Source organism: Osmerus mordax, chromosome 23 (assembly GCF_038355195.1).
Source record: "Osmerus mordax isolate fOsmMor3 chromosome 23, fOsmMor3.pri, whole genome shotgun sequence".
NCBI lineage: Eukaryota > Metazoa > Chordata > Actinopteri > Osmeriformes > Osmeridae > Osmerus > Osmerus mordax.
The window spans coordinates 3,843,008-3,862,874 of record NC_090072.1 but is presented as its reverse complement, the minus strand read 5'-3'; the positions used below and the strand labels follow the sequence as shown (position 1 = coordinate 3,862,874).

The 19,867-nt window shown below is 45.0% G+C and overlaps 5 protein-coding genes across 8 annotated transcripts; 2 read left to right on the top strand and 3 right to left on the bottom strand.

Annotated features, from left to right (window-relative positions):
• Positions 1 to 274: 274 nt before the first annotated feature.
• Positions 275 to 1,225, top strand: zgc:112271 (uncharacterized protein LOC553698 homolog). The gene is made up of 3 exons (XM_067261733.1): positions 275 to 444; positions 696 to 793; positions 888 to 1,225. The coding sequence occupies exons 1-3, from the start codon at positions 382 to 384 to the stop codon at positions 985 to 987; spliced, it is 261 nt and encodes an 86-aa protein (XP_067117834.1). The 5' UTR covers positions 275 to 381; the 3' UTR covers positions 988 to 1,225.
• A 194-nt stretch (positions 1,226 to 1,419) lies between these two features.
• On the top strand, positions 1,420 to 12,733 carry sst5 (somatostatin 5). 2 transcript variants are annotated; one of them, XM_067261624.1, is made up of 5 exons: positions 1,456 to 1,478; positions 1,691 to 1,763; positions 1,934 to 2,073; positions 11,636 to 11,876; positions 12,061 to 12,733. In XM_067261624.1, the coding sequence occupies exons 4-5, from the start codon at positions 11,745 to 11,747 to the stop codon at positions 12,250 to 12,252; spliced, it is 324 nt and encodes a 107-aa protein (XP_067117725.1). In that variant the 5' UTR covers positions 1,456 to 1,478; positions 1,691 to 1,763; positions 1,934 to 2,073; positions 11,636 to 11,744; the 3' UTR covers positions 12,253 to 12,733. The 2 variants fall into 2 exon arrangements, with proteins under 2 accessions (XP_067117724.1, XP_067117725.1); XM_067261623.1 differs by lacking the exon at positions 1,691 to 1,763 and having other exon boundaries at positions 1,420 to 1,478; positions 1,931 to 2,073.
• On the bottom strand, positions 3,904 to 5,914 carry LOC136967367 (transforming protein p54/c-ets-1-like). The gene is made up of 7 exons (XM_067261134.1): positions 5,797 to 5,914; positions 5,333 to 5,518; positions 5,158 to 5,232; positions 4,788 to 4,967; positions 4,460 to 4,684; positions 4,215 to 4,333; positions 3,904 to 4,122 (listed from the first exon to the last, which is right to left on the bottom strand). Exons 1-7 carry the CDS (start codon positions 5,912 to 5,914, stop codon positions 3,904 to 3,906), a joined length of 1,122 nt encoding a protein of 373 aa, XP_067117235.1.
• On the bottom strand, positions 7,036 to 9,777 carry LOC136967723 (zinc finger protein 239-like). Of its 2 annotated transcripts, XM_067261632.1 has the most exons (4): positions 8,917 to 9,777; positions 8,639 to 8,796; positions 8,443 to 8,543; positions 7,036 to 8,233 (listed from the first exon to the last, which is right to left on the bottom strand). In XM_067261632.1, exons 3-4 carry the CDS (start codon positions 8,519 to 8,521, stop codon positions 7,599 to 7,601), a joined length of 714 nt encoding a protein of 237 aa, XP_067117733.1. In that variant the 5' UTR covers positions 8,522 to 8,543; positions 8,639 to 8,796; positions 8,917 to 9,777; the 3' UTR covers positions 7,036 to 7,598. The 2 variants fall into 2 exon arrangements, with proteins under 2 accessions (XP_067117733.1, XP_067117732.1); XM_067261631.1 differs by having other exon boundaries at positions 8,443 to 8,796.
• trip6 (thyroid hormone receptor interactor 6) lies at positions 12,720 to 19,414 on the bottom strand. 2 transcript variants are annotated; one of them, XM_067261621.1, is made up of 11 exons: positions 19,368 to 19,414; positions 18,835 to 18,879; positions 17,360 to 17,580; positions 17,086 to 17,189; positions 16,795 to 16,908; positions 16,034 to 16,630; positions 15,784 to 15,877; positions 15,498 to 15,667; positions 15,148 to 15,326; positions 14,867 to 14,987; positions 12,720 to 14,700 (listed from the first exon to the last, which is right to left on the bottom strand). In XM_067261621.1, the coding sequence occupies exons 3-11, from the start codon at positions 17,565 to 17,567 to the stop codon at positions 14,569 to 14,571; spliced, it is 1,719 nt and encodes a 572-aa protein (XP_067117722.1). In that variant the 5' UTR covers positions 17,568 to 17,580; positions 18,835 to 18,879; positions 19,368 to 19,414; the 3' UTR covers positions 12,720 to 14,568. The 2 variants fall into 2 exon arrangements, with proteins under 2 accessions (XP_067117722.1, XP_067117723.1); XM_067261622.1 differs by having other exon boundaries at positions 15,784 to 15,874.
• Between the last annotated feature and the right edge of the window lie 453 nt (positions 19,415 to 19,867).

Sequence of the window (19,867 nt, the reverse complement as noted above, 5' to 3'; positions counted from 1 at the left end):
AAATTATAGCAAGGTACATGTTCATTTATTATATTTTAAACAGAATATATTAAATCTTTATGTGATAGGTTACATTGTGAGAAACCTTTTTTTTTTTCGCCACGTATTGTTCAGGCATTATATTTGATCATCTTACACAACAAGGACCCCAAAAGCTCGCATGTGATTCGCAACTTAGAGACTAAAGCCCATTGGTGTCCAAACATCACCCTCGCCTTTATTCACGAATCTGTAGTTCCAATTGGGTGTGATACACGTTCCTGAATACGTTATCCCGCCTATTTATTAAACAGCGGTAGTGCGGTACTCAGTGGACCTTCATCTGCCTAGTTATCCTATATTAACGGCACATTCACTGTGTTTCTTTTAGTTTGAGAAATAATGGCTATAACTTCAGATCACATTCGAGATAAGCTAATCAAGGAGATCGGGGCTGTGCATGTGGTATGTACAGTATACACGGATATCTGCTGAGCACGTTGCCCTCGCTATACCTACTATACCCAAAAATCAACACATACTGTACAGCTAGAATCTACTAAAATATTGGCAAGCATGCACCAGTTTACAATATTCATTTGCTTCTCTGGAACCATGAAAATGCAGAAATGACACCACAAATGTTCCTGATAATGTATTGGTTGCATAGTTGACTTGGTTAGCACCACATTGCTCTCTCTATTTGCTTCCCTTAGGACGTTGAGGACACTTCCCCCAATAGATGTGCGGCCAGCTTTAAAGTCCTTATAGTTTCTCCTCAATTTGAAGGTAAACCTCTGTTGCAGAGACACAGGTAAGGAAATACCCCGTGCGGTTAAACAGTGAACTATTTAAAGGGGCTGTGGAGAGAAATCAAACGGTGTGATAAACCCTACTTTGTGCTCCAGGTTGGTGAACACATGTCTGGCTGAAGAGCTAAAAGAGATCCACGCCTTCGAGCAGAAGACACTGACACCAGAACAATGGGAGAAACAGAAAGCACAGTGATGCAGTATACTGTTTACAGTAAATACTGTTTTTGTTAAAGACTATAAGAGCCGAATGAGTACAATTGGCATGAAACCAGTGGCTCTTCCTTTTTATGACTGTATTACTTTGACATTCAAATGCCTTACTATGTATATGTAAAAGCAGCCAGCTCACTTAAACATGTGTTAACATCAATGATACATAAATGACGATCATGAAAGATTTGCTGACAATAAACAGTACATGGCAAACTTTTGATTGGGTGGTCGTTTGATTGAACTATGACTTCAAATGATTTACTTTCAGTGTCAGTGAGAGGTGTGCACTTCCTGGATTTATCTGTCAGTACCGTACAGAGTTGTCCCACGAATGTGCGACTTATCTTAAAACAAAACTGAAAACGGATTAAAGTCAGTGATGTGATCACTTGTAATCAGTAAGAATGGGAAACCAAGAAGGCAGCAGCCATGCCTATAAAGAGAATACGTCAGAAACCAACACCTGGACAGGTAACTCATCTTTTTAATCAGAACAGTGGGTTCAATGTTATATTTATTACCAGGACAGAGACTCTAAGTCCAGCGCTTATGATCTGCTAATGTGAGACAGTGTCGTAGTTGATTAAATTGTAATTATAACATTATCCACCAGAGGGCGATAATAATTTGCTCATACAACTCAAGCACATAATCAAATAGCCTTATTGGGTCTGTGACTGTAGGTGGAAAACCCGTGGTGGACATGATGTTGACACCTTGCATGTCATCACCATGGTGAATGTATGTCTCAACAAAGTAGGACAGCTTCCATTTGTATCATTCAAAAAATGCATTGATTACACAGAATACCCATAATATGAGCCTGAAACATTGCCAAGATGTCTCAATAATATTTTTGTATGTTGTTGAACCAATCGCAAACTCAGACCATAAACCTCTTGTCTCCTCTCAATGCCATCAAGAAGTCTCTGGTGTTTGGTTGTCCCAAATGTGGTGACAGTTGGGGATGGGACCAGGTGAGAGGGCTGAGCCAAGCTCAATCACAGCTGGCTGCATTGGACACCAGAGTGGATCAATTCAAGACCTCCCAGACAAATACAGGAAGGTAGGTTTTGTGCCGACATAATTCTATTATGTGCTCCTAAAAGAAAGTTTTGGATGACACAAAAAATCATTATGAGTAGAAATGTGTTGAAGTGTATAATTGAATGAACCATCTTTGTGCGCTTTGCTTTGAATATGATTGGATGAGTAATCCATATCTGAGTCATTACAAACATAGACATTTTAGACAAAGGGACATGTGCACTAAGTGTCTGCTGCTTAGGTCGACTGAAGCCTTACATCAAACCCTTCAACTGTAAACAATGGATTTGTCCCACACAGACCACCTGCCTAGAAGCTTTCATAGCTGTGAGCTTGTCAAATGTCCCACTGTCAGACCTATTACCAGGTCTACATTTGCTGTCATTGAACATGCCTAGACCTTATACAAGATGAACCTTAGTGATTTTTACAAAGCAAATTAGTCACCTGAGGAGATGCCCTCAACTGGTAAAGGGTGTACTGACCAAACAGAACAGGATATATTGTGGAGTGTGGGTTAAAGCAAAAACCTACTTAAAATAAAATATTATTTTATGATGCATCCTATTTTTTAGGGGCCTTCTTGTTTATTTATTAATTTTTATTGATTTTTTTTGGGGGGGGGGGGGGAGTGGAAGGATAAGACATACCACAGTATGCATTTAGACTACCCATTCCAAACCAACCCATATCTACATTCTGTCTTCCAGAGCCCATTCTGGGCCCACATCCTCCCACATTTACTGGGGAGCTCAGGCCTGACCAGCCCACAACAACCTGGTCCTGCCAACACTACTGTACTACAACAGGGTTGTTTTGTTAAATAAGTGTGTGAGGGGGGGGGGTTGTACGCTGAGAAATGACTCCCCAACAAAACGAAAACACAAAACAGAGGGGGCCCAAAATAGAGAGGGGGGGAGAAAGGGCTGAGACGCCACGTAAAAGAAGAGGCCAGGCTGTCTCTCCGGGAGAGGGATTAGTTCCACCACTTCCTCTCTGCTAGGTGGCCTGCCATGCGACTAATGGACGCGGTGGCTTGGGTGAGTGAGAGAGGCTAGGCGGAGGGGAGAGATCATGCTCACATCGCTTGTCATACTGGGCACCACTTTCGTACGCCTGTGGGAGGGGGGTTGAGGGGGGGGGGGTTTAGATGTCTTTGGCCCCCCCTACGTCTATTTGGTGTCCATGATGCTAGAGCGGAATCCAATCAATAAGCAAGCTAGAAGTGGCTTTAAAGATGAGGGACATCGCTGGTGTTATGACTGCTTGATCTGTCCCGGCCTGGCCCCACACACATGCACTCACACACGCATGCACTCACACACACACACACACACACACACACACACACACACACACACACACACACAGAGCTACACCCTTGACTTATCAGGCTGAGAGGCAGAAGCAATTGGGTGAGCAAAAGAAAAGGCATCAATTAGGTTCCATTAATACAAACACCAGCTGGTATCTTTCCAAGCCGCATTGTTAGTCATTCAAGTTTCCTTTGTAGACATATTTAGTAAAATCTTTATTTTGTTAACAAAATTGTAAGCGCCAGACTAATCATCACTAAGGAACATTTTGGATGAAGTTGTTCACTATTAAAAAATACAGAGAAATACAAAAGAAATAGAACATATACACAACTGTCCTTTGGTTTCAAATATGTACACTTAATTACATTATAAACAAATAGTCCCATAGCTTATTCATTAACTGATAAATGTGGCCTGTATCCTACTGATTATTTAAAACTGGTGTTCTAAGATTTTACTGGCCTATAGCTTTCCATAAGTGATTTTGTAAACAAATGGTGTATAGCTCTATATACTGTCAGGGAAATCACTCAGTCCTGGTCATTCTTTGCAGTGATATCCAACATGGCGTGTAGCTCCCTGGGCTCATATCCCAGCAGCCCTTCCAGATTGCAGACAAAACGGTAGACATAGCGTTTACCTGAGGTCTTATGGATGATGTTTTTGTCATAGTAGTAGCGCAGGCCACGGCTTAGCTTCTCGTAGTTCATCTTAGGCTTGTTCTTCCTTCTTCCCCACTGCTGTGCAACCTAAAATCATAGGTTATGACTTATTGTTGTTATTCATTGTTATTTGATTTTTGTTGGTAAAGACTGGAGACAGAGAGGCACTTCTCTCTTACCTCATCAGGGTCTGTCAGTTTAAACTCCCATCCATCTCCTGTCCAGCTGATGAATGATTGACAGCTGCGGTCGGTCAAGAGCTCCAATAGGAACTGCCACAGCTGAATGGGGCCACTTCCTGTTGAGACAAAAAAGGGAGGTATGAGTAAACCTTCAATTTCACTTTGACAGCACGTGTCAAATGCAACTTTGGTCAATCTTCAACGTAGTCCAATGAGGACTCCAGTTCTAAAAGATTGCGTACCTGTGTAGCCAGCCAAAATGGCGGCCGGTACAACAGCTTGACCCAGATCGGTCCTGTCCCCCACAAACTCTTTGAAGCTCCTGTGTTGGCGTGGCAAGGAAAAGGGGTCCTCAGACATGCAGTCTGCCACCCCTTGGTCTAAATCCTGGATTGGACTGGTCCAGGCCAGGGAGCCAGTGATGTCAGCCTCATCGTAATGAAAGGCCTCAACCCTTGAGTCACAATCTGAAATAAAAACGATAGAGACACATGGGAAAGTTGGGTGAACAAACCTGTCTAGCCCAACACTAACACCTTTTTAACATAAGTATTATACAAAAATTCTCACCAATCTCTCTGAGAAGTGTGACAGGAGACAGGTGGCGTTGGGGTCCCCCATGTTTGAGGAGGAAGCCATCCTGGTTCTGCATGCTCACTGGCTCCATGTGGGCGAGGGGACATGTGTCCGAGGGATCGTGGGAAAAGTGAGGGTGGTGGTCCTGTTTGCCAGTGGGCTCTGAGTAGCTGTCTATACCAAGAAACGACAAGGGCATCAGATGTAATGTCCATATTCATTACTACAGATAAACAATTGAAAATCAGAGCTCCATTGCAAGATTGATACTGAAAGTTAGACATTCTGTTCATTCATGTCATTCAGTTATGGCATACATTTAAGTTTTATTTTACCAGACAAAGCAGAGATAAGATAAAATTACCTCTGTTTATCTGAGACTGGCAGTGAGAAGGCAGAGTGTAGAGAGTCAGAGGAGAACCATATTCATATTCACACTCTGGAGAAAAATAGAGTAAAGAATGTATAGGGAAGGCACATACAAGGCTGGTTCATATCTATCTGACTGAGCCATACTGGTGACTGAGGCTTTATCTCACCTCTTCTCATGGTGTCCAGGTGCTCCCATAGGATCTCCCCGGCTGTGCAGTCAGAGATCAGTTCCAGGAAGGCCTCTCTATCCAGCGCACAGAGCTCGCTCCCGGGCATGCCTCTCAAATCTGGGCCCAGGCATTGCAGGCCGAACTCAGCCTGGCACCAGTCCAGCCAGTGGCTCACCTCCCATTCTGACCACAAGTTAGGATCTGAACCAAAGACGTGATCATAAATCTTAATTGAATTATTCAACCCTGTCTCCACCAGCATTATGTTATATTTAGCACTGAAATCATGTAAAAAACAGAAACATACTTTTATATGCATTTCAAGCATTGTTGAAAACATTGAACCACCACCTATCCTGTTCTTCACTTTCATATTCCCTATATCACTTCCCTATATCACCGGTTTAAATAATAAATGAACGGTGAATAAGAAAAGTCAAGTCACGCCAGGAGAGCCGTACCTTGAGGGAAGTGCATGCTGCTCCTTTCCAGGGAGAAGCCGGCGAAGGTGGCCCTGACGGCCTGGGTCAGGACCTCCTTACTGGTGGGGGTGAGGGGAGGGACCTCCAGGGGGTCCATCTCTGGACCGGCAGGGAGACAGAGAAGTCAGAAGAAAGAAAGAAAGACGGAATCGCAGCATCCAAAACATTGCTCCTCCAAGACCCGGAGTGAAATATAGAGGTATGGATACAATAAAAAAAAAAGACAGATGAGTTGACGAATGGGCAGGCAGACGAAAAGATGGACGGACAAACCGCCAGACTGAGAAGGAGTTCGATAAGGATGACAAAGTACAGTAGAAACCAAGTAGAAAAAAAAAGAAAACATAGGATGGAGAGTTAGTCTTATTACCGTAAGAACTCCAGTCCATCCTAAGGTCTTGGGAATGAGGGATCAGGTGGAGGAGAATGACCCCTCTGTGGGAGGAGAGGAGCTGTTATATGACATGTGGATGGAGGGAGGGGACAGGGGATGACGGATAGATGTCAATCACTAGCCGGGGGGGGGTTGGACAAGGGGCAGGGTATTAAACAACTAACGATTTGTTCTCACAATAAAAGGATGTGTGATGACAAGGACTGTGTCTTAGTAATAAACCACTGAAGGTGCTGATGAAACTAAAGTGATTATCTCAACTCAAATGAGGATATTGATAATAGCGACACTGGTGTATTCCTCATCCAAGGTACACTTAAGTGTACAATGAATAACCGGTAAACATTTTACTTAAAATACCTAGGATGTTTTTTTGTGAAGTATGGTGTTGAAAATACACAGCTTTGCAACATCTATGGGGGTGATACTGTTGATACTAATTTTCTTTCTGGGTCTGGTCAAATGTAATCTGACCAGGGGTTCATCCACCCTCATTCATAGAACATAATGACATGGATTATATCAACTAGTGTGGCGTGAGAGTCTCATTTCAGAAGTTCACACAATCAACTCATTTGTATAATTGTGAGCATATGTTTGAGTGCCCCCCCCCCCCCAGTAGGGAAACAGGCCATGCTACATCACAGCCCCTCACTTCCACACACTCACACTCCTGGAGAGAGGAGATGCTGAATGATCCCGGTGGCACTTCAACTGTGTGCCACCTGTGACACTCGACCGAAAACAATATCAAGATGGGAGCTTTTCCAAATCATTTGATGGTGAGCGTCTCAAAAAGATCAATGCAAACATCATTGCCAAGGAGTTTCCTTTATATGTACAATACAAAACAATTTCAAGTATCTATTCATTCTGGAATTATTTTATTTTATAATCTCGCACCTCACTTAAACAATGTGCGTCACGCTGCAGGGATAATGCTAGGGAGACCAGGGTAGCAGTCAGAAGTGACTGCTCAGCTAAACTGAGGAAAACTGCTTGGGAACAATCAGCATTTTCAGTCAGAGCAGCAGATAAATGGAACTCAATTTCCACCCACATCAGAGAATGTACAAAATTCTGTAATTTTAAAACAACACTTAAAACATGGCTCAAGACAAAACAATCATGTGATCGCTGATCTAATCCTTAGTATGGAACCAACTTTTTTCCAACATGTAGTCTACGTAATGTATATGTTGTAGTTATAAATAAAATTTAAAAAAAGAATATTTTCCATGAAGACCATTTAAAAAGCACGCTGGGAAAAACGTACAGTATTTAAAATGTATACAGTACTCTGCACTCCTTTCAAACATTTCAGTTAACACACTACCACAGTGTGTTAACTGCCTGGGGTTTAATGTTCCAAACCCTGCTTCATCTATCATTCGCCACCGCCGCCGCCACCGTGAGACCGCTGATGGAACCTCAGACCCCCACAGTTCCGGAACCTCTTCCCACACTGGCCGCACACGTACGGCTTCTCCCCGGTGTGAATGCGGAAGTGCCTGGTGAGCGCCCCCGAGTGGCGGAAAGGCATGGCGCACACCGAGCAGGTGTAGGGCCTCTCGCCCGTGTGGATGCGCAGGTGGGTCTTCAGGTTCTCCATGCGGTTGAAGTCCCGGGCGCACACGGTGCAGTGGAAGGGGCTGCGGCCGGGGGGGTAGAGCTGGAGCTTGCGGCGGGAGCGCATGGAGGAGCTGGGCTGGGGCGGCTTGGAGCGCTGCTGCTGGTGCAGCCGCTGTTGACACTGGCTGTAGTGCCTGCGAAGCTCGCTGGGCTGCTGGAAGACCTGGCCGCAGGTCTTGCACACGTGGACGTTGGGGGGGAGCTGGGCGGAGGTGGAGGTGGGGAGGGGGTTGGTCCTGGGCTGGACCCCATAGAGCTGTGGTGGGGCTGGGGGGCCAGCGGGCTCCTCGGGCTGGAAGAGGCTGGGGAACTGGGTGGAGAAGGCAGGAAGGGTGCTGGCTGTGGGGTCTCTCAGTTCTGCAGCATCTTGTTGGCCGATAGGAGGGTGAGCTGTGGAGAGTAAGAGAAATAGTATGGTAAAAAGATGCTTGCATAAATATACAACCAAGCTCTTGATATTTACCGTGCTTTCCTATTACAGTACAGCGCTATAGACCATCATTAAACTATACAGTACTCAATCTGTTGACAACTACTGACATCTTGTGGGTGATTTTGTAAATGTGGGTTTGTTCCCCCTAGAACGCTAAGTGACTTACACAGAGTATGACTGGTTCCAGGACCCAGTGGGTCAGAGTTCCGCATGTCCAATGCGTCGGGTCTCCACTCCTCCAGCATTTTGGACTGAACCAGAGACAAGCTATCTGGGCAAAAGTGTGCTTCCCTTACTGAGTCAAAATGGCAGCTAGAAGAACCTAATAAACTGGAACTGTTCTCAGCTTCCTTGTTTTCTACCTTGACCCGGACCAGCTCCACCTTATGGTTCTGAATCACATTATCAATTGCAGAGGGGTCATAAATGTCTGCAAATGCTGTGTCTTGTCCCTTATCTTTGGTGCTTCCCGTTCTGGGCTGGTCCTGTATACACAAACTGGAGGTCTCTTCTTTGGCACCTGTGTGAGATTTAAAAATAATATATATATATATATATATATATATATAAAATGTTTGGGATAGGAGCATGTGGTAGATATGACATAATAGAGACACACAATAACTTTAAATGAATATACCTTGAAGTGCGTCCTTTTGTGAGCCTGACTCTCTGTTCAAAGTAGGATGAAGATCCTGAGAACACACTCGGCCATCCACACAAATTTCACTGAAATACCCATTGTGATCTTCACTACTATTCTCCTTTTCAGCAACTAAATTCTCGTAGGTGTCGTCCACCGTAACTTCAAGCGAGGCTTGTATCTTTAGGTCATTATCATTGAGAGACTGTATTCCACTGTTGATATTGGCTGGGCTCTGTGATCTTTTAGCAGACTTGCTAACTGTCAACATGAACTGCTGCATCGGCTGACCATCTCCGTCGTCCAAAGAACCTCGCACAGTATCAAGCTGTTCCTCGGCAGTTTGTAACCTAAGTTTGAGGGACTTATTCTCCCGCAATGTTTCGTGCATCTGGTCACGGACATCACCAAGTGCTTGGCCAACTAGTTTAGTAACTTCCAAAATGGCAATTTCCAAAGCCACCTCAAATGCACCGTGTATTGTCGCAGCAAGCTCATCCTGGAAAGATAACGACACTTCACTCTTTTCAGTCGATTTGAATTTCTCCTTACGGCTTTCAGTTTTTAGTTGAGGCTTCATGCTACCACCTGTGTCTCTTTTCTTTAGGAATACAATATTTTCAAACGTTTGTCTTTGTACTTATACCACTCACAGGGGCGAGGAATATATTGTCATGTTAAATCCTTTTGCCATGCAAAAATGCAGCCACTGTACTGTAGCCACTTGCCTGCGCAGTCGATGAACTGTTGCTTGTTTACCCGCTTCTGATAGCATGCAATATACATATACCCAAACTTAACGCTAGAAATTAAAAAAGCTTATTAACCAAAGGCTAGCTGTAGTATGTTTTGGACACCGTTAGCTTTCCGTGGCCAATTCCCAGTAATGCCACTGCTCAGTTTCCGTTTCCTTGTTTACTACGGGGTGGGACTATGGCGTCACTGAAAATGTTACAGTAGCAAGATATAAATCAAGCATTGTACCGTTCCTTTTGATGTTACCCGAAATAGCATAACATTTCGAGTATAGTCTCAAAAACTCATCACATTCTGTTGCGGCTGGCAAACAGCATAGTTGTAATTTGTGTTAGATTGTTAGCCTACTCGTCCTACACAGAAACTAAATCACAGGCAAAATTCAAAGCTGCATGTGACAATTTTTACTTTCATTATTAAATACCAGAATCCAGCGAGCAAATGGGTTTGACCCTGTGGTTGAATTAAGGTCAGTAAGGCACTGGACATGTAACAGTTGACCATCACCTTCTCAACACATCTTTCCCTTTCATAAGACATGAAATTGTACCCTGGCATGGCCAGTCCAGATTTGTCTGGTTCCAGATAAGAATATGATCAGGGTCTTATCTCCTGGTTCTTGATCATAATCTGGCTCAGTTAATGCATTCAACATTGCTATTTCTAATCTGTAAAAGCCTTGTAAAGAACACCGAATCACCAAGACAACAACCATTACTGTCACAGAAAAGTGGAGGAAGGACCTGGTGGAGGACCCCACACAGCTGTAGCAGGGCTGCCCTGCAGGATGCCTGACGCTATGTCATCCCCGCTGCTGCAATGTCTCCTTTGATAATGTTAATGAGTTCTAGTGGTGGCATGAAGAAGTAAGTAATGAGATCAAATAATCTCCCATGGTGAGGTGACCAGAGGTAACAACAGCTGGAAATTGGAATGTGATGAGTTAGGATTAGGGAAAGCCTCGGAGGAAAGTAATACAATACCTAATGAGTTAGTATTATATATGAAGGTATCTGTGTGTGTGTGTGTGTGTGCTGGGTCCCGGCACACACACACTGGGGGGGGGGGGAGTGGGGGTACTAGCCTCACGTAATCCAATAATAAGTCAAGAAACACCTGACTCACAACCTTAAGTTGACTTGAGATCGCGTGTGTGTGTGCGTATGCGTGCACAGTCTAATTAACATTTGAGTCAACTCTTGTCATTAGCAGCTCTCTGTGGTCCAGACCTCCCATGGTCCTTGAGTCACATACAAAGTTGCTTCAGCTAATATGAGCTGACAGAGACTAAAGTAAGACATCTACATCCTCTATCAACACCTCCGACCAGACACGCATACTCACATTTTAAACGTGGCCTAAAAACCCACTTTTTAACAGAGCCTTTGGCTGATTCGTTTATCTATCCTATTTTCCTTTCTGTTCTGCATGATTTTTTTGCGCCCTTTCTTGTTTTTAACCTGTATCACTTTGAGATTTTACCTAAGTATAAAGTGCATAACAAATAAAATTATTATTATTACACACACGTTTGTTGGAAGATGCCAAATTACACATTTAAGGCTTACGTGTTTCATGTCAATCAGGCGCTGGCACACTTCACACTTTATGTGCCAACATGTCACACAGAGTCATAACTTCTTGAGGGCCGATAACAGATAGACAGGATGTAGTGTGACGGTGTCAGGGCTTAGTGACCTTTTCTAGTTCTTCTCCACAGACACCTCACAGCACCCACTTACACCCACTCACTTCCTCCCTTGCACACGTACACTCTTGTCAACCAATCCCGTAGCTTTCTTGGATCTGAGGATGAGACTGATAAAGGATGAAGAAACCCTATATATTCAGGTCATTGCCATTCCATAACCATTTGAACAGCTCAGGCAGAAATCAGTGTCTTATCTTCAATCTGTTATCTTGTCGTCTCTTTCCGTTCCAACATTTTTCTACACAACAGACTCATATTTGGACAACCGTAGTCAAATACTTTGCTGTTGACTTGAGCATCGAAGCGAATCGTTTCCTCAGAACCGACGGGATAACTGACGTGGTGAGATCAGGTGAAGATGCTGCGCTCCCAGCTGCAGGTGCTGCTTGTGGCTCTGTCCTCGTCTGTGTTGCTGGCGAGGGTCAGCACCGCTCCACACAGAGACATTCGGACTGAACTGCTAAGGCCAGACACAACCCAGGAGAACGAGGTGAGTGGCAGTCGGGAACACTAAGGTGGTTAGGCAGATTGAGTGTGGGTGATTTGTATCCGATTTTGTCCCTGTGGAAAATGCGTTGAGAAGGGGTACAGTAAGGGAGTACAAACAAACATCTTCTTGACTAATTATGAAAAACAACCAGGGTCTGACTTATTCCTTCCCCGTAATTCGTTAGGATCTCACCCGCCTGCTCCTGCTGAAGCTCATGACTGACCCTGTGACCGTGGGGGAGAATGAGGTACTAACCAGCGTCGAGGAGGAGTTAGGACTCAGGGAGGAGGTGACGAGGCGCCAGCTGCCTTTATCCCAGCGAGAACGCAAGGCAGGCTGCCGGAACTTCTTTTGGAAGACTTTCACCTCATGTTAACGTCTGGTCACAGATCTCTTAAAGACAGCACAGTACTTATAGCTCTGTCACACAATATAAATATATTTTGCACTTTATTCCTTCAAAATGTGTAGAATGTCGGTTCCTTTATCTTTGGGGCACCTCCTCTTCAATTCTGGATCAGTGTGAAATTGAGTTTGTCCCTATTCTTCTGTTGCCTGTGGTTTATCAGCGTAACATACATGGTATGGGCGTTGATTAATCGGATTAGGAAGTATGGATAGCGACATTGGGGTCTTAAAGACAAGGTGTCAGTTTGCTCTTGTACAAAAGCTGACTGCATTGGGAAACTATACAGGAAAAAAATTCTAAATTGCTGATTAAAAAGGTGTTCTGTTTATTCTCTGGCTAGATGCTGTTGGTTTTCTTTCACAAAATCTATGTGTGTGTGTACTGCATATGTTTTGAGGTGTGATATACACTTAAAAAAAAATACATTGTTACTGTTTATTTAATAAGAGTGATGGTTTATTGTTTTTATTATGTACTACAATCAGCATTGGGGGGAGGGGGGGGGAGGGTGCAGACACACCAAACCCGCACGCATCCACGAGCGCACACACAATTCCAATCAACACACAGGTTAACAAAGTAACATAAAAAAATTATGAAAAGAAATAATGGGGTGAATTATTTTGCCATTGGCACCACACCTTGTACTAAAGGTGCCAAAGAAATGTCAAAAGGAGAAATGGTAAACAGAAAGCAATTACTTATAATGAGAAACATTGGGTTGGCAAATACATTGTATTATGACTGTTCTGAATATAACTTCCCTAGTTAAAAACTACTAATAACTGAATACCACAGATGAACTGAACATGTACAACACAAGAGGAAATAAATAGATGCATGGCAAAATGTAAGTCACAGGGTTCCACAATTGTGCTGATTGATCATAACTCAAGAGTACAATCAATTAATGTAACCAAACACGATACAAGAAAAAATACAATAAAAAGAAATGTCTTGGAGACTGAGGGATTGGCATCAAACTTGATGACTTAAAGGTTTTCCTTAGCCCTTGAAAAAAAATGGATTAATTGGAGTAAGACGGGGAGACAGAAGATAAACATTATCAAAACATTGTGAAAATCGTACAGTTAAATTGGCTAGTTGTCAAATTGGTTCATGACATGTCAGAGTAAGGGTAAACAAAACACAAACTTCTTTACAAAAAAAGAAAAAAAACACAAGGACGTATTTTTTTTATCAGACAGGTCCATGTCCGGTAAGCACCCTGTTTCTCAGAAAGACAGTGGCACGCATTTCACTTAATTGCACCTTCATCTTAAATGTAACAGTCAAGTATCAAATCGACACATTTTCGAAATTGAACGCGAGACAGAAAGCTATCGTACTAAGCGCATTGAGTTGCGTGCCTTGCAAAATTAAAACTTGGCCTATTGAAAATAAGGATTTGGCTGGTATAAAAATAAACATTCAAAATACCCTGAAATGCAGTACCAATTCCTGTTTGTTATTCTGGATGCTATCCTACAGAAAACCAGATCAAAGCTATCCTAGGACTGGATGGCTAGTCTTAACATACTCTACGAAGCTGTTTCTTTCGATATACAATCTTCAAGTCTACTTTCTCCTGCCATTTCTAACGCTCGCGACACAACTCATTCCATCCACACGCAACTTCACCGAAACGTATTCACTCCTTATCCAGAGCTACCTGAAGTATCAAGTCACAGTCCACGCTTGAATTGCATAATGTGCTTTTCAGAAGGAGGCAATTCAGTAACAGATCACTGGTAGTGGTCAACAAGAAACATGGAACCGTCTCCACTGGAGCTAGTCGGGTCTACAGCACAGCAGAGATCAGTGGAGAGCCTTCCTCGCCACCATCCTCATCATCAACAACGACAACAACAACTCCACAGCACCTTGTCAATCATCTGTGTAACGACCAGCTAATTGTATCAACCCCCATGATTTGACACCCCTGCCCCTCTATATCCACAATGACAGAGAACATTACAGCAGGGAGCCTGTATGTGTCTGTCTATCTGTGTGTGTGTATAATTGAACAGTATTAATAAGGGGCTCTAATTGTGTAGAAATAAGTATTGGGAGGGGGGGGGGGGGGGGTCAGTGCCGCCCCTGCTGCCTGCAGATCAGGGGCTCCAAACAGTAACATCCAGTCGGAGAAGCCCACAACCACACATGGCTTACATACTAGAAAGGCCAGCAGAGCCTACACCTGTGTAGAGCCCCCCCCTCCCCCCCCTCTCTCTCTACACGAGTGGTGGTGGTGGAGGGGAGGCACATGGCAAAGGGGCGCGGTTAGCAGTCGGTGGAGATTTTGGCGGAGAGGTCCTGGATGCGACGTGCGCTGCAGCTCTTGCACAAGATGTGGCCGTCCAGGGGGTAGCAGCCGCGCCCCTCGCCCTCCGAGGACAGCAGCAGGCCACACTCCTGGGGAGAAGAGACGCCTTGAGTGGCTTTTTTACACAACTCTCCAGCTACTCTTCAAGTACGACTTCAATAGGATCAACCCCCCCCCCTCACACACACACACACACACACACACACACACACACACACAACCCCTTGAACCCCACACCCCGCCCGCCAGTGTCACCTCGCAGACGTAGCAGTTGACGTGGAAGCTGCGGTCCAGGGCCACGATGCGCACCGTCTCCTCCTGGCCCGGTTCTGGCATGATGGCCTGGCAGCACACGGAGCAGCGCGGGGCGAACTTCCTGCATGTGTGTGTGTGTGTTCGGATATGCACACAAAGTTACCGTCAGATTGGCATCTCAACTTTTCGACGACGTCATACGGTACGACGACACACTGAAATAGCTTCGAGCCCCAAACACGAGGCAGCAGCTTTACTGTTTATGTGTGTTCCGTGCTGACCTGTGGAAGTCCTCTATGCAGTGGATCTGGGAGGTGGCGTCTACAGTGAAGGGCACTCCATCCAGACAGCAGCCGCACACCACACAGTTGAAGCAGCGAGGGTGGTAAGCCTTGCCCATGGCCCGCAGGATCCGGTCCAGGATGGGCTTGGAGCACTTGGAGCAGCGCTCCAGGGTACTCTGACAGGGAGGAACAGAGGGAGGAACGGATAGAGGGAGCGAGAGAACGAAAGAAGGGGAGGGGAGAGAGTGCAGAAGGAGGTGTGAGATGCGAAGTGAACTGCAGTGCTAACATTTGAAAACAGAGGAAAATAGAGATGCACAGAGGGGTTTGAAATGGACTCCTCTCACAATGTAACAGTTCTCGCAGTAGCTCTTCTTGTCCAGGGCGTAGAACGGTTGCCCCCGGAGACGGGCATGGCAGGTGATGCAGGTGAAACACTCCACGTGGAACACCTGTTCCATGGCGATGCAGCCACTGCCGTCGCCCAGGACGTTGTCCCCGCAGCGGGCACAGCGACCTTAGGGGACGGGAAAGGAGGACAAAGAAACAGAGGGGGACATTCGTTAGGCTCGTTTGTCCTGTCAGGGCCTCACCTGGAACCTAGAACCTCATGTCCATCAACACGGCACGTACCAAAGTACTCCTCTGTAGGGGGGTGGTTCATGTCATACACTAACTTCTTGGTGAGGCGGTCCAGCTCTTCCTCTGGCTTCAGTGCTGACCCCTGCTGGAAAGAAGGGAAGATGAAGGAACATGTTTTGGAAACGCACTAGGATGCATGGTCAAAGCCTGGTCAAAGAGTCATTTGTTAGAAATGAGGAATCATGATGTAGCTAGTCATTTCCGTGACAAAACAATTGACCTCTATTTCTTTTGGACCTACCATGCCAGGGTGGTAGGCAGGACTTGTGCTTGAGCCCGACCCTGACTGGTGAATCTCTGGACCCCTCTTGGGCGCAGGGCCCTGGTTCGCTCTTCCTCCAGACCCTGTTGCACCGCCCCCTTTGTACCCTGCCTCAGAGTGCCCATCCTGGGCCTGGGAGGTGGGATGGGGTGGGTACCAGCCCTGGGGCCTGGTCTGGGTCTGGGGTGGTGGGCGTGAGCTGGGCTGGTGGGGTGGGGGAGGAGTGTAGGCCTGCTCTGCCTGCCTCCCTGTCTGGGAGTAAGTGACGGGCTGGGCTGTCTTGACCTGGACACTGAATCTGGGGCCGGTAGGAGTGGAGGCTGTGGTGTAGGAGGCTGGGACGGGCTGGGGGTAGGATTTGGGGGCAGACGAGTAAGTGTAGTCCTGCTGGTGGGGGTTGGTGTATTGACCCTGACCCTGGTGGTCATTGGGGTAAGGGGGCGCTGGGTGGTAGTGGTTCTGGGGGTGAGGGGGGTAGCCCATGGATGGTCTACCCTGGGAAGGGGCTCCGGTCTGGACAGAAGATTTGTAACGTTCCCCTGAGAGGTGTTGGTTGTAAGGCACATTGTCATACAGCTGTGGAGTGAAACAGTTATTTAAAATATATTCGGATAACTTGTTCATTCAAACAATTGTCGCATTGACTTAACAGAGGAGCATATTTCAGGGGGGAAAATACCAGGATACTTGAGGAGATCCTAGTGGTAAAAATGTTTTTTTTAAAGTGATTATACTCATACATGTGTGCTGGAGTTCTGAGGATTGCTGTCCAGGTCTGCCAGCATGCAGGTGAGGGAGTCGATCTCTGCGTCGATGTTGGAGTGGTGTCCCCCTGGCTTCTCTGGGCCACGTTGCTAACAGACATGCCATAAAATGTGACAGGACGACGAAAACGCGTTGAAGAAAAAAACGGAAAGCACTGCCCTCGACACAAAACAATCCAGGGGCTTTAACTTGACTTGAAAGTCATTTTTCGTTCTAAAATACTAATTACAGTGTGAGTGAAAGTATGGTGCTGGTGCTCCACCTACCATTAACTCGTAGCTGTCCATGTGTGGGCCCCAGCTGCGCTCGTCGTTGGGCCCGGGGCCAGGATGGTAGTAGCGCTCATTGGATGGATGTGGCATGGGCCCACCTGCCGATTGGAACAAACACAGAAACCACAACAACATGATATTCACTTCATGCGTTGATAGATCAAATCTTACCAGTGCATGACCTCCACCGTAAGATTCTGTCCTTCAACACAGAACAGGGAGGTCACTGGAATTCAACAGTCCACTTTGCAGGCCGCCATGTTGTTACCTGGGGGTCCTGTAGCCATGTATCTAGTGGATACCCCCCCTCCTCTTCCACTTCCGTTTTGGTCATAGCCGCCATATTTGGGCCGAGGGTCGGATGAGATCTTCTTGTTAGGCAGGGCGTAGATGGCTGGCCCAGAGTGGGCCATCTGAGGGGCGGGTCTTTCTGGGCTACCCAGAGTCCTCGGAGGCAGCCAGGTAGGACCAGACATGTCCTGTGGGTGTCTGAAAACAAGAATGATGGGGATAGATCTGTTAAGCTAAAGATGATGTAACTTTGCCCTCGAGGATAACAGATGCTCAGTTCCAGCTTTTCTGGTTCTGCACGATGGGATGGTACGATTGGTCATAACTGCGTCGATGTATTTTAGTCATCATGAAAACCAAGAGATGCTGCCTTGGCCAGGTTCCAGTTTCCTATGGCAACCAAGCCAAGCTGGTTGAACAATAGACTTACAGTTGAGAAGCAGGAAGACAATGCTATTCCCCATAGTGCGGGGATTTCCAGCAGACAGGGTCCTAGCATCAAAACACACATGCACAAGTACAAGCACACACACAAACAACCCTACTTCTACCACACAAACACACATGATATACCACAGGTGCAGAGCCCTCATGGTGGTTCTGTGGTTACCCCCATTCTGTATCCACCACAATAGGGATTGTCTCTGCTGTTTACACTTAACAGATTCCAAATTAAGTTACAACATTGGGACAGGAAATGTTGTGTAATATTGTCACTTTGCTAAAAAAAAACACCTGGTTCACAAACAATATTGCACAAAATATATATTCCCTTTGGGAAAATAAAAACACAGCAGACACAGCTCATGGTGGAAATATGGCCTCAATAATGTACTCGATAAGAGGCTTATATCCCTGACAACAACAAACACATTTCACTTTGTTTCAATAACACTAAAGTCAGTTGGGGGGCACGTCCTTCCCTTTCTAGTTAGGGCCTACTGTCATTAATAGTAGTTTGGGGGAAATGCAATGTCATTAGAGTCATGTCTCCGTCTCTAAAATTCGATTTCGACTATCACATGATGGAACGACTGCCCCACCACCGAACTGATTTAAACCTACTAAATCCGGCTGAGCACACACTCAAATCCGAGGATTGGTGGGCCGTAACATTAATCACATCGGCTTTTTAATTCTGTGATTAAAGCAATTTGCTAAAGTCCTTGGGTGGATTTGCAAGAGAACCAGCATTTATATTTGTTCAAACTAGCTATCTATGTCCATGAGGAGATGCAAGACGGTGATACGGGCAAACTGTCAAACTTCAAATGAATGGGGTACAGTACGCTACTGTAGAGGAGTGTGCTACACTACTGTTGCAGACAGATAGCTTATGTCTGCCAATGGTGTTAAATTGTCGCGATGTAAAGCAATACAACTTAAGAGATACATGGGAGTGTAATGTTAAATGCATCATCGAGTTAACGTCAAATGAGAAACATTTCCTACCTTTTAATTTCCTGAAGCTTTGTGTCTTCTTGCCTTCTCACTCATCTGTAAAACATGATTAGATTAGCGTAGTCTTTCCTGCATCGCCGTGAAGTCGTTTACATTGCCCAGCAGTGGTCTTTATGGAAATAAAAGTTATTTAAATGCGGATGTATTTAAGTTTCCATTCTGGAGAGGACGACATGTGCAGTAATTCATTCACATGAAAACGCAAACCTCGGATCTTTTGCTGTTGCCTTGCTCTAAAATAAAATGTCTGCGTCACTGTATAAAATAAACAATTATGATCTCCAAGCAAGGTAATGGACGTAAAATCACAGCAATTAACTTAATGATCTGTTTGTTTACTTGTTTGGGTGTTACTAGAACAGCGACTCGACTCGCAGACTACAAACAAGCTACAACGAAGATAAAGCGAACTTTGCAAACCACATTGCTAAAATAACAACACTTCACTCGTTTCACATACATGAATATATATAGTAAAAGTTCTTCCCAAACTAGTTTCTTTTTGTCTAATTTCGTTAACCTACTTTCTCGTGGATCCTGCGTTTGTCACAGGCCTTTAGCGGCACTCGTCACTGCATTCCAAATGCGTGACGTAGCTCTAGTGTGGTCTTGAACTGGGCTGATGCTTGACAAGCATTTGGCAGTGAAAGTTGACCATTAAAAACTTTTATGACATCTATAATTGTAGACTACAGGGAGGGTATTCAATATTTTATTATACGTAAAATATATTCTTGACCCGTATAATTTATGTATTATCGTTATCTGAAACCAGTGATGTGCAGCTAACTAAAATGTAAAAGCGTAGGCCCTACGTTAGGCCTACATGAGTGAAGAGCATATTATCTAGTGCAGGGGCGATTCTTGGATCAGACTTTTAGGGGGGCTCAGCCCCCAATAAGAACGTGACATGGGTACAGTACCTTGCACAGTGTAAACTCCCTTGCTAATAAATCAATAATTTCACTGGATAACAATTAATACATTTATTTATTATTATGCAAAATATTGAATGAATGAAAAA